Here is a 13,134-nt window from a genome sequence, read left to right as displayed (position 1 = left end):
TTTCTATTTTCCTGCTACTCAACATTCTAACTTTCACTTCTTCCCTACCAAAAAAGAAAACCATTAAAAAAAACTAACAACAAAAACCACCTTTCTCCAAGGGAAGAGGTCTCAGCTTAGCCCAATTAACAAATAATACTTATGTTGCCTGACATATCTTTGCAAGATGCTCATGGCACCATGCCAAGGAGCATGCATAGGTTCTGATGCCATACACAGAAAACTGTAAAGCATTAGAAAGCAAAGGGGGAAAGCAGAAGACAGGCAGGAACAATGAGAACAGAAATTTAAGTATTTCAGTCTCACAGGGAGGAAGAAGAAATTAAGAAGCCCTTCTAAAGCGGGTAATAAGAACCAGTTCTGGAAATCTAAGTTACAAGAAAAACTGAAGTCACAGACTAAGTAAAAAAGGGAGAAAAATACGTATTTACAATTATGAACAACCCATGTGACAAATGGGGAAGAAAGCTGCGTCTAGGGTGATACAGCTTAAGATCACTGACCCAGCAGAAGTGGTAACTGTTGTGCTTGTGTCAGAAAAAAAGTGTAGCTAGCTGCAAACTGAAAATGCAACTGCCTAACAACCGAAGTTGATCATCATGAAGTCTTGTTCCCTTAGAGATTTTCAGATGTCTAGTAACCAAGACTATATTCAGAAAGGCCATTTTTAGACTCTCTCCCCTGTCAAGCCACTATTTTTCACATAAGCCTGTAGTTAAGTATGATGAGACTTCTATATTTGCATTAAACTATCCAGCAACTACAAAAGTTATTGAGGAGAAAGATAGCAAACAGTGGGACTGCATAGACTTCCACTCCCAAAACCATTAAGCTCATAAAAATAGTAACCAGTATAATTCAGACTTAATTCTGAGCGCTAAAGCAGCTCTGTTTTTCATGTGAAAGGTGTAATACTGGCTGTTTAGCAGTTATCAGGACAGACGAACCACTTTTCTGGCAGGCAATTTTTAGTTAATGACTACTGAAAAGGCATTTTGTAACTACAGTAAACCTCCAAAGGTAGCTTTACTTAGTAGCCTAGCCACAGTAACTCTATTACATTATGTTTCAAGATCCTTACTATTTAAGTAATGAACACGTCACTTTTTACAGGTATATATGCAGCAATCAAAGAAGAGTTCGTGCACAGTTTTACATTAGGGAAGCTGAAGCTGTCCAGTGTGCTCCACAACGACTTTGAAATATATAGCTTGCTACAATATTAATTTGTTTGGGTAAAAATCTCCATTTTAATCTGCATTTTAAACTGCAAGAACACAATTCGCACAACAGTTACTTAAGTGGCTTTTCTTATGATCTACCTTCCTCTAACTCAGGGCTTGTTGTGGTCAATAAGCTACAGAGACTGAAGATGAGAGGGAATTGGATACTTGCTCAGTGTAGCTATCCAAAAAGAGACTGGAATGCTTCAGGATGGCCAGGCTCCTGGCTTCTTTTACCCCATGAAGAAAGCTACTTAAAGAAGCTCCATGTTGACCAATGAGATAGCACAGCTTGCTGAACCTGCTTGCCATTTCTTGCAACAACTGGACTGTATTTGCATTGCCCAAATTATCTGTAACAGACCAGAAAGCAATTTAGCTTACCTTATGAAAGAGCAGCACCCATTACTAAAGGTGCTGTTCAGATGTTTTATCAGCAATTACACCTCATAGCTACATTATTCAGAATCAGGAATTCAAAAATTTTAGACTAAATACAGCTCAATTAAAGTTATTTACAGTTAAACAATCAGGAAAGTGAAAATACTAGTAACATAACGCAGATGTCGAATTATAGTGGTATTTCACCAGCTCATCCAAACAGGGGATAAGATTAAGACACCAGCTTTACCCCAAAAATTAATTATTACTTTTAAAAATTGCATAAATAGATTTGTGGAACATAGGGAAAATAATATCAAAGAAAATATTAAAATAAGTTCTTACCTAAACCTAAAAGTGGTCTAAGAACCTGAGATTTGATCTCACTCAGTTTGAAATAAAACCTTCTCTCAGTAGAAGCCAACTCATGCAAACTGGCAATATATCCCATTACGTTTTTGTCTACCAGGACCAAACAGCTGTCACCACCAGCTATCACATTGCTTATGTACCCTACCTACAACGTGAAAAAAAAGAGAAAAAAACCCAGCAGCTTTAATATTTTTCTTTTTACACTCCAATTTAAAAGTAGGGCGATGCAAAATAAAGCATATTATCACTTAGTGCTCCTAAAAATAAGTATTATTTACCTACACTAACTAACAATCCATTCAATACTGGCTTAATACAAGAATGATAAAAGTAGAAGAAACATTTATAGTCAATGCTGTTCATTTTCTGGTACTGACAGAGCCTAAAAGCCAACAAACAGACCATCTTTTAAGGTGACTCATAGAACCACTCCGAGTTTAAGAGATAGTGACCTTGAGTTCAGTCACTTACAGAACTGCAATATACTTCATGCTTATATCAACATTGTTGATATTAAATAACATCATTACAACAGCTATTTCTCCTATTAATTAGGAAGTTAGAATAATAAGGCTTTAATATTATGACTGTGCTCTGAACTGTAGTCCTTTCTGGACCTGAAAGACACCAATTTATTAAGAAGTAGTATTACAGCATCGAACTGGACTAATACTAATCACTATTAACACCACAAGTGGTACTGGTGTAGGTATTACTAGGTATTTGCTTTCCACAGTAGCTGGAAGCAAAACTTTTCTCTAAGGTCAGCACAAGTGCCACTGATGCATTGTGGCTCCTCGCTAATTCTGGTTCGCATGCAACACCACACTCGGTGTTTGATGTCTTCTTTTATTTCTTTTGCTGTTAAATAGAGAATTCCTTAGAAACATTGAGCCAGAGTAGTTCAACAAGCAACCCACAGGCCAACTCTGATATGCCAGAGCCTACAAGTCACCTTACAAGAGAAAAGCATGGCTAGCAACAATCTTACAGAAGGAATATAAGCGTGCGTGTCTGCGTGCACACACATACACAGACCCAGTGTCTTAAATCCCTGTCTCTCCCCAGCACTCCTCTCCAGCTGCTATTCTGCTTAATCTAGGGAAGTAGCAATGAGACCCAGAAGAACTGAAACAAAGAGCGGCTTTCTACCCACTCCATCTCTTCCTTGTTACTTCAGACTCAGGTTGGTCTGAAATCCTACAACCAGCTTGGAAGAGGATGTGCAGTCAAGCGTACACACTCCTCTACCTCATGCCAGCTTCAAGGCAGACATGAGATTCATCCTGGTGAAGTAAACTGCGTAGGGGCATGTCCTCTCTTGCATACATTTTGGTGCCTGTGCTCAGTTCCCCCTTTATACCCATAAGAAAGGAAGGGGGGAAGAAAGAGATGGTGCAGAACACTCAGGGGGACCTTCCGCCCACGCACGAACCAGACGCACAGGACGCAGAACAGAGTAAGACAAGCAGCACCCTCAATCATTTGAGAAACAACAGTAAAATGAAGAGCAATAGCAGTGAAGAACAAACACATGAAGACTGTGGTGAAAACAGAACACAATATAAGGCACTTCTGCAGAACACACATGGAATGAAGTAGATTAGATACACTGGAAACACCTCACTGTCCCTCAAACAAAAGGAAAGACCAAAAAGCAGGCAGGGAAGAGAATGACATTGGTTAGGCCTCTTCTCTGCCCTCCGTATGCTGTGCGGCTGATTTGACTGTTAAGCGCCGCTCACTTTACTTGAAACCCTTAAAGCTAGTTGAACAACCAGCACTATTCTATTTTCAAAAAGCATCAGTATGGCCTGCACTAACTTAAAGGAAATACCACTCACCTTACTACAGGACAGTAACAAAACCGGACTCTTAGTACAGCTATTTTCATACAAATTATTTTCTGTTGTTGTCTCCTGGCCACTGTAATATAATCCAGGTTGAAAGTCTTCCTCATCTGCTAAGAAGAGGGAATAATCTAGTCCTGCTGCTATACTCCATACACCATCACCACACACCTGAAATTCACAAGGAAGGAAAAGACATTAGAAACCATCACCCAAAACTGGAAGCAGAGAAGAATAGTTAACTCCTCTAGCAATACACACACATCACACACCTGCCAAGTATTGCAATAACCAGTAATTTTTCATCTTCAGTGTCTCATAAATGAATATCTTGCATATATAGTGAAAATTACCTTTCTTTCCAGTCTTCTTTCTAATGGCTGGTTTTTTGCCTTTAAATTATAAATCTGTTTTAAATGGGCATCAGGCGAGTTTCATTAAAGTTGAGACACTCTTTTCCCCTCTACATTTAACTGGGAAATCGATACATTTAGGAAACAGTTAACATGCTGTACATTCGTTTGTGTAAGGCCTAAGCAAGAAAACTCTGCAGCTAGTTTTCCACTAAGATAAGCACCAGCAAACACAGGAAAGGGTCTGGTCTAACCCCAAAATTATTACGTGGTTATTCACTCAATGTGATGAGAAGTTCAAAACAAACAGAAAACCCACTGCCAAAACAGCTCTGGAAATACAGAAACAAGCAACAAATGTGGTCACAGCCTAGCAAAGCTAAAAATGACAAAAGCTAAAGATGCAATTGTTTAGAATAAAAACAGTGTTCCAAAGGATTTAAAAGTTTCAGCACCACAACATCAGTGTCGGAGAAACCAAATATAAGGTAGAAGTGAAATCTGACAAAAAGGTACAACCAGTCACATTTCTCAGTTTTAGAACCTCAATGTGGTCAAAACCCAGTGTTTTTGTAAAGGATTCTCTGGCAGATTTCCATAAGCTCATCTTAGGATTGTATTCACAGTGTAAGAAAGAAATCAAGGGCTCTATTACTATACAGCACACAGATCCATAAACAAGGCCAAGTTTTAGAAATTACTTTGCACTTGCTTGTTAAGAGACTGAAAGAAGAAAAATACAAAAACAAAGTACCTTTGCAAGACGAGGGACTGTCGTTGGGGAGTTGAAGTGACCAAGCTGGCCAGAGATATTACTGCCCCATGAAAACACCTGTAAAAAAATACAGCTAAGCATCAATTGTGTGAACACACGTCAACGGTATAAGATTCATGTAGCAAGAAGCACTTCCCTAATTTCCACTGTCTTCCTACATTATCAAATTGTCTTCTCGCATTCAGAAATGGAATGCAACAAATTAAGTCATGGCAATCTTTAAACATAACGTTTATGGTACATGCAGAACTTCAGCAGAAAGAGAATTAAAATTCCACAGTGCTTCCAAGTTGCCTCCCAAAAATGGGAACAAAAGTTCATAAGCAAAAGAAACAAAAACCTAGAAAACAACAAACATGACAATTATGTCATAGATAAGTAATTAAATGATAACAATCACTTGTACCTGGGATTTGGCAGTGAGTGCTAAGGAATGATGGCCACCAGCAGAGAGGTGAATCACTTCTTTACCATCTAAGCTTTTCACACATAGGGGCTGAAGCCTGTCAATCCCCAGAACCCATAAAAGGGTGGGGGGAAGAAGAAAAAAAAAAGATTATCAGAGGTATTCTTGACACCAAAATAAATTTGAAGTTTTATTTTTTTCCTCAATAACAAGTTAGAGAAAAACAAACATAATTGGAGTCTTTTGGCAATAAGCCAGCTTACGTCAAAATGGTCATGAAGGACAAAATTTTGGATGAAGTCAAAATATCACCAAAAGTCACACTGATTACACCAGGAAAAGTCATAACTGATTGGTATTCAGTAGCAATACAGCATAAAATATGTTACTTTGAGGAACTTAAATCACAACACTTAAAAAGAACAAGAACACAATGCAAGGCAGTTGACCAAATTTGAGAATTTGAGGAAGCGGAATACTCAAGATTTCCTAGTGACCTACTGAACAAAAAACCCCATTTATCAAAGAAATCTCACCTTGGCAAAACATCGCCATGACCTAGCTGTCCTTCCTTCCCCTTTCCCCAGCTCCACACCTCTGTTCTTAGAGAGGGCAAAAGAGCATCAGCCTCACCACTGTAGGTTGGAGTCAGAGCTACAGTCCTCATTTTTGCCCGGCCTACCTTCCGTAAGAGCCTAGGAGAAACTGAAAACAGGCCAAGAGATAGAAAAATTGCTCATCATTTTAGGTAAATGTATCACTCAGACTGCATGATACACAGTAACAGTACCATTTGAAATAACTGATCAAGCCTTCTTAAAGAGGTCTTAATTAATATTGAGAGCAAAGCTGACATACACTAAAAGCAGACAGAACCAGCTTTTACAGGATAACAGCCATATGAGAACTATGCAGTTATACTTAATTAAATCAAACAAAACAAACCATACATTAAAAAAGGTATGTTTTGAAAGAAAATATCTCCTTGCAGTGACTAGAAGATTTCAATACTCCCGAAAATCTCCTCTCAGATCCAAGATCAATATAGAACTAAACCACGTACCCAGTCAGAGCAATTAACAACACTAAAACGTATGAGGAAAGAAGGTCATTAACTTTCTAGTCTGGCAGTGGGATTTGGAGTATTTCTAAGTCCCTGGCTCAAAACCAGCTCAGTACAGTAGGGATTACAGGCCACACAGATTTTTATCTGCTATGCAACCTAGACAGAAGAAAGTTTTGCCATTTTGCAATAAGACGCCCAGACTACTACAATGTGCCTGCATTACCTTACTTTACCAACAAAGAACATTCCTAAACCCAATAGGCTTTTGATTTTCTTAGCATGCACATCTGCTAGTCTTCACTCCCTCCACTGCTTTCAAGTCCTAAAATATAGTTTACAATTCATAAACAGCTTTGGTAGACGATTAGATTTGTGAATCTGTATTTCACAAATATGATTGTGAATCACACTATAGTAATTTTTCCAGTTGGTCTTCCCAACATGCTTTTTTTACCTTGTGACAACAAGCCAGGCAGGGAAAGTCTTCGACTCCCTCCTTCAGATTCCTCCTCTCTAATATCTACTAAACTGGAACTCTTCTTGCCCTGCATGGATTCCAGTCTGACCTGCTCTTCTCGACTGTCTTTCAGAGCTTCAGGCCCTAGGGAGCCACCACCGCCAGACTGAGATCCTGGTTCACTTGAAGGTGTGCCATAGAAGTTCATTACTTTCTTCAGAGACAATGCTCCAGCTTCATATGTAGCAGCTACTCTCACACCAACTGCTGACGCACAAGAGGCCACCAAGCTGTTCAAGGCAGATGTGCTGGTACCTGGAGGGCCAGGAATACAAGCACTGAGCTGTTCTTCTTGAGAAAGCTAAAACCAGAAAAAAAAAAAAAATTGAAGACTATCACACCAGACAGCACATCACAGAAGGATGATGATATGAAGACATACACATTCGCTACTCAAACTATGTGCCGTTCTGAACAAGACATTATGAGGAAGCTTTTTATACTAAGGTGTACATCTATTCCTCAGAATCTTATTTTTTAAGGTAGGACCAAGCATCATTTCTACATGGACTGAACTTTGTCTGTTGCACTTGTGTAGCTCATGCACAGGAGACTGTGGGGGTCTGGTCTTTTTAAAATTCCAAAACCATGAATCTTTGCAAACAAATATAAAAAGGGATTTAATTTTAGGCTTATTACTAACTTCTTTGCCACCAATTAAAAAGCATCAGCAAGTACGCTGTATTTACAGAGATAGGTTCTCTCTTTGATATGTTAAAAGGAAAACAGTGATTTATGGATTCATTTTGCAAGGTTTATCTTAAGACCAGTCTAGGCTACATGTCCCCTTACACTGCTGTTGCATCCCTATAAAGCTTAGTTAATAACCATCAAGTCCAGCTAGGGACAAACTGACTGAAGGGAATTATTAGTACCAGCACGTGACCACCTGTAACAGCAATTAATTTACCCACCAGGTATGAAATAACACACAAGCTAGTATTTGCCAAATAGTTCGAATGTTAAAACTAAGACAGCGAAGTTCCATTTTCCCACCTAATACATGGTGGGAAATAATACTATTATAAATATTACAGCTCACTTTATTCTGCCAGAAGGCAAACAACCCTTGACTTTTTTTGTGAAAAGCTAGGCTGAAGGATTGGTCCTATTTACTTGTACTTCATTCCTATTTATAAAAGGCATACCTAGCAATACGAAAAAGCAAACTTGATTCGTGTAGGAAAAACAAAGGATTTTACTAATGCTGAAACATTACAGTAGTCCTCATCTCTGCTCTTCACACGTATGCTCAATTGTGTTAAGATTCAGTGAATCAGTTCCAAGCTTGTTTATTCCTGGAGCTGAGTGAGGAAAAACAGTACTCTGGAAATATTCCAAGAACAAGGAGTTGAGAAAGGGGGCATGAAACTACACGTTTCAGTCATGTCCTAATGGCAGGAGTTCTTGCATGAGTCTGAGGGGCCCACAACTGCTAGAATGCTTTGTATTAGCAACAAGCACAAGGGAGGACAACTGTGTTCACACAATGTTTATTTCTCTGAATTAAGTTTCCCTCAGAATAGGAAAACATAACTTGCTGAATTATCAAGTTACTGGACAGTTTGATTTTAATACTACTCCCTTTCTTTTTCTTTTTGCAAGCTGAGGTGATAATAAAAACCAACTATTTATTAGGCACTGTGAAATTTATCTCCCAGAACCGTTGTGCAAAATTTCTTCCTGTAACAAGAAATTGATGTCTACACAACACCTGAAATGACAGAAGACATTTTCAGAGTTCTGCTATGAATTCTGCATATTGGGCCACAGAGTGGCAGTTTTCCTTATAGACATTACCTTTACCATAAACCATCCAGCAGGACTGCCAGACTGCACTGCAAGGTTTTGGATTAGTTTTTTGTCTACTTGCTTTTGGGTTGTATCTTCTTTCCCCCACCCCAAATAAGATTTTTTCCAAAAAAGCAGAGAATGCAATATTTTAGCAGGAAGCTAGGAACAGCTTTCAAACTTTTGTATCAAGCATTTTCTGATGCTTATTAAGTTGTTCTGCTATAGTTTCAAAACAGTGCTGTAGAACCATTTTCCAGATCACACATAGTACCTAGGTATTTCCCATCCCTGTTTATAAGTTTATGCCACTCCTACACGATTAACATTAGAAGCCTTTTGGTCAACACTAACCTTACCTTTACAATCTTTACTTACAATCTAGAATTAAATGATTGCGAAATTAGATTTGCAAGGGATTAGTTCCACATATAGAAAAGAAAGTTTCACCTTAAAAGTAAATTAGACAAGTACCAGCTTACTGCTCCCCACAAATGGGAAATGCATGCACCATAAAACAGCTAGAGAATGGGAAATTGGCTTCTGTGGTTCTGGTACCCTGAACCATGAAGAGGAGAGACCATAAGCACTGTCAAGACTGATGACATAGAAGGCTTACAACTGAACATGGATGGAGGACAATAAAAACATCTTCCACTTCAATCTGAGAACCATCAGAGAAGAAACACTTTGGAACTATAGGAACACTGCAGCTAAATTAACCTAACAGAATTTTTCATTTGTGAAAATAACAACGTTGTCACATATACAAGAGGAGTTGTTGCAAATTAAGAGCTAGTTACTAGGTACCAACCCGCTCAGGTTCTGTGCAGATGTTCTTCTCCACGCTCTCATTTAATGAGTGATCTGATAAACTGATTAAGTACTCTTTCATCACTTCCTTCTTTTCTGGGAACAGAATATTTCCAGGACTAGGAATTCCACCGTCTTCCTGTGCATCACTGCTGAAAAGCACACTTGCTCCATCAGATTCTAATGTAACAAGCGTATGCTCTTCCACAAATGGTTTCTGACAGTCTTCACTTTGGCTACCTGTTACACTTTTTCCTTCTGGAGTCTCCAACGAGGGACAGAAGATGTGGTTTTCTGGTGGGTTATCAGACAGTGCTACACCCAGTGGGCAACAGTGACTATCTGAAATGATGACATGATCTTCCTTTTCTGTCATGGTAATAAGGAGCTGACTGCAATGATTGCACCTCTCTGGGATAGGCTTCATTTCCTGCACAGGGAGACATTGTACCAGAGCCAGGCTGTGGTAGGCTCCACAAGCAATCTGGAGCACAACACGTCCTGCCAGGTGCTCTACCTTCTGTGGCTTTGTCACTGGGAAAGTTGTCGTTATGAGACCAAGCTGGCAGCCACTTCCCCAAGCCCATATCTCTCTGCTTAGTGATAGTGCCAGCGTGTGTTCCTCTCCACATGCTAGCTGTAAAATCCTTACTGATAACAGAGGACTGGTTTCAGAATCAGAAATACTGATAGGTTGTGGCTCTGGCACACACGGCTGATTAGCAACTGCACACTGGCCAGCAGAATTGTTCCCCCACATGTAGACCACACCACTTTCTGTCACGGCTCCATTATGGAAGCTGCCAGCTGCCACTGTAATAACATGATGTCCAAGCAAAGTATTTTCTAAGATAGGACTATTAGCACATGATTCTTCCAGTCCTGATCTCCAGGGCAGTTTTCCGAAACTGTAGACCTCTCCACCTAGGAGAGAAGAAAACAAAAAAACAAGCCTAGCACGAGCCTGATGAAGTTAAACCAATACAAAAATTTGAAGAGGGAGTCAGATAAACAGATAAATACCAATTTCTAGCTTACTCCAGGCTCAGCAAAACTATGGCTATTGACATGTGAACGCTGCTGGCTGCACTCTGCTATTGCTGCTGTTAAGTTCTACACCTCATGTTCATGTTACCTTGTGCACGCATCCGCTGTTGAACCAAGTAACACTTTTCTACTAAAAATTCTACTTTTTATATTTTATACCAAACATACGTGTATTTATTGGGCTATTCTATTTTAAGAACATACAACACAATGACACACAACCATGCTTGGTGAGCATGAAAAAGTACAGAGTACATCTTTCCATACAGAGATCTACCATCAAACTGTACCGTTTGCCACCCTACAGTAAAACAGGTTGCCCTATCAGGTCATAAGTGGGGGGGGTGGTGGTAAATGTTACCTTGCCACTGGGGTTTGATGTTATACTGCAGCCTCTGCAAAATTTCATCACCTTTACCTGAAAAGATTGCAGTAATGCCAGTTCAAGTTACTTTGTTAATTCTAAAGAAAAGTTGAAATCTATTTTTAAAATGAACAGTGGTTTTCAGTAACAGGAAAACCAGTTAATCATATCCACAAACAACAGCCTTCATGGTGCATGAACACACATGCAAAAAGCCCTTTTAATTATGAAATAAACAAGTTCTAAAAAAACCCACCGGAGCTCATAACTCCGGTAGAGGAGAGGTGGTTATAGCAGGCTCACCAATAACCTATTCTCTTCAAAAAGATCAGAGAAAAAAATCAAAGCAGCAACTTCCAGTTTAGTCTACAACAGTATGCCCATTGATCAGTACAAGGGCAGGAAGGCGGATCCAGCAAACTACAGGCCTGCCAGCCTGACCTCCGTGCCAGGAAAGGTTATGAAGCAGATCATCCCAAGTGCCATCACATGGCACATGCAGGACAACCAGGTGATCAGGCCCAGCCAGCATGGGTTTATGAAAGGCAGGTCCTGCTTGACAAACCTGATCTCCTTCTATGACAAGGTGACCTGCCCAGTGGATGAGGGAAAGGCTGTGGATGGTGTCTACCTGGACCTTAGTAAAGCCTTTGACACCATCTCCCACAGCATCTCCCGGAGAAACAGGCTGCTCATGGCTTGGATGGGTGTACGCTGCACCGGGTAAAAAACCGGCTGGATGGCTGAGCCCAAAAAGTGGTGGCGAATGGAGCTACATCTGACTGGTGGCCAGTCACAAGCGGTGTTCCCCAGGGCTCTGTGCTGCGGCCAGTCCTGTTTAATGTCTTTACCAACGATCTGGATGAGGGGATCGAGCGCACCCTCAGGAAGCTGGCAGACGACACCAAGCTGGGTGGGAGTGTTGATCTGCTGGAGGGCAGGAAGGCTCTGCAGGGGGATCTGGACAGGCCGGACCGATGGGCCAAGGCCAGTTGCATGAGGCTCAACAGGGAGAGCTGCCAGGTTTTGCGCTGGGCTCACACCAGCCCCACGCAGCGCTGCAGGCCTGGGGCAGAGCGGCTGGGAAGCTGCCTGGTGGGAAAGGGCCTGGGGGTGCTGGGTGACGGTCTGCTGAACATGAGCCAGCCGTGTGCCCAGGTGGCCAAGAAGGCCAACAGCATCCTGGCTTGTACAAGAAACAGTGTGGCCAGCAAGACCAGGGCAGTGATTGTCCCCCTGCACTTGGCACTGGTGAGGCCGCACCTCAAATGCCGTGTTCAGTTTTGGGCCCCTCACCACAAGACACAGAGGTGCTGGAGTGTGTCCAGAGACAGGCAATGAAGCTGGGGAAGGTCTAGACCACAAGTCTTATGAGGAACATCTGAGGGAACTGGGCTTGTTTAGTCTGGAGAGGAGAAGACTCGGGGGGACCTTACTGCTCTCTCCAACTACCTGACAGGAGGCTGTAGGCAGGTGGGGGTTGGTCTCTTCTCCCAGATAACAAGCAACAGGGCAAGAGGAAACGGCCTCAAGTTGCACCAGGGGAGGTTTAGATTGGATATCAGGAAAAATTTCTTCACTGAAAGGGTGGTCAAACATTGGAACAGCTGCCCAGGGAGGTGGTGGAATCATCACCCTTGGAAATGTTCAAAAAAAAGTGCAGATGCGGTGCTTAGGGACATGGTTTAATGATGGACTTGGCAGTTCTGAGTTAATGGTTGGACTTGATGATCTTAAAGGTCTCGTCAAACCTAAATGATTTTAAGGACCAAGCTATGCAAACAATTGAAGGGACTGGCTTTCACAAATACTTTGATTCACAGTGCCAAACTGCTCACAAACAAACTCATTCTAACGCATCTACTAGCTACACATTTTTCCAGAAGCACACCAAAAACCAAAGCTCTTACATTTCAACAGAACCTGTTGCTGTACTGTGTTTTTTGAATTAAAGACATCATAAAAAAATGTCATTTTGAGTAAACATGGTTCAGATTGCATTACCATCTTTAAACAGGAAATCCAGAGCCATTTTTAAAGAGAGAGAGAGAGAAAGGAGTATGAAAGAAGATGCTATGCATATAATTTCTATTCCAACAGTTTTAAGTAACTTATAACTAAGAAGGAAATATTGGCAAAGTTAAAAATCTAACCATTTAAAAGTTGTGTATGAGAG

General features: G+C 40.7%; 1 protein-coding gene across 3 annotated transcripts in view; it reads right to left on the bottom strand.

The window, feature by feature from the left end:
• The window catches only part of ALS2 (alsin Rho guanine nucleotide exchange factor ALS2), an 83,982-nt gene that overhangs the window by 22,902 nt on the left and 47,946 nt on the right, over positions 1 to 13,134 (bottom strand). For all 3 annotated transcript variants that reach the window (XM_037396282.1, XM_037396280.1, XM_037396281.1), the window contains exons 4-11: positions 9,549 to 10,471; positions 6,881 to 7,244; positions 5,897 to 6,065; positions 5,361 to 5,457; positions 4,934 to 5,011; positions 3,821 to 3,997; positions 1,950 to 2,121; positions 1,396 to 1,576 (exon numbers count right to left, since the gene is read on the bottom strand). In XM_037396282.1, coding sequence (XP_037252179.1) covers positions 1,396 to 1,576; positions 1,950 to 2,121; positions 3,821 to 3,997; positions 4,934 to 5,011; positions 5,361 to 5,457; positions 5,897 to 6,065; positions 6,881 to 7,244; positions 9,549 to 10,471 — 2,161 coding nt within the window. The remainder of the gene's footprint in view (positions 1 to 1,395; positions 1,577 to 1,949; positions 2,122 to 3,820; positions 3,998 to 4,933; positions 5,012 to 5,360; positions 5,458 to 5,896; positions 6,066 to 6,880; positions 7,245 to 9,548; positions 10,472 to 13,134) is intronic.

Source organism: Falco rusticolus, chromosome 8, assembly GCF_015220075.1.
Source record: "Falco rusticolus isolate bFalRus1 chromosome 8, bFalRus1.pri, whole genome shotgun sequence".
NCBI classification, from domain to species: domain Eukaryota; kingdom Metazoa; phylum Chordata; class Aves; order Falconiformes; family Falconidae; genus Falco; species Falco rusticolus.
Note: the sequence above shows the minus strand (reverse complement) of the source record. Positions and strands in the feature narration are given on the sequence as shown.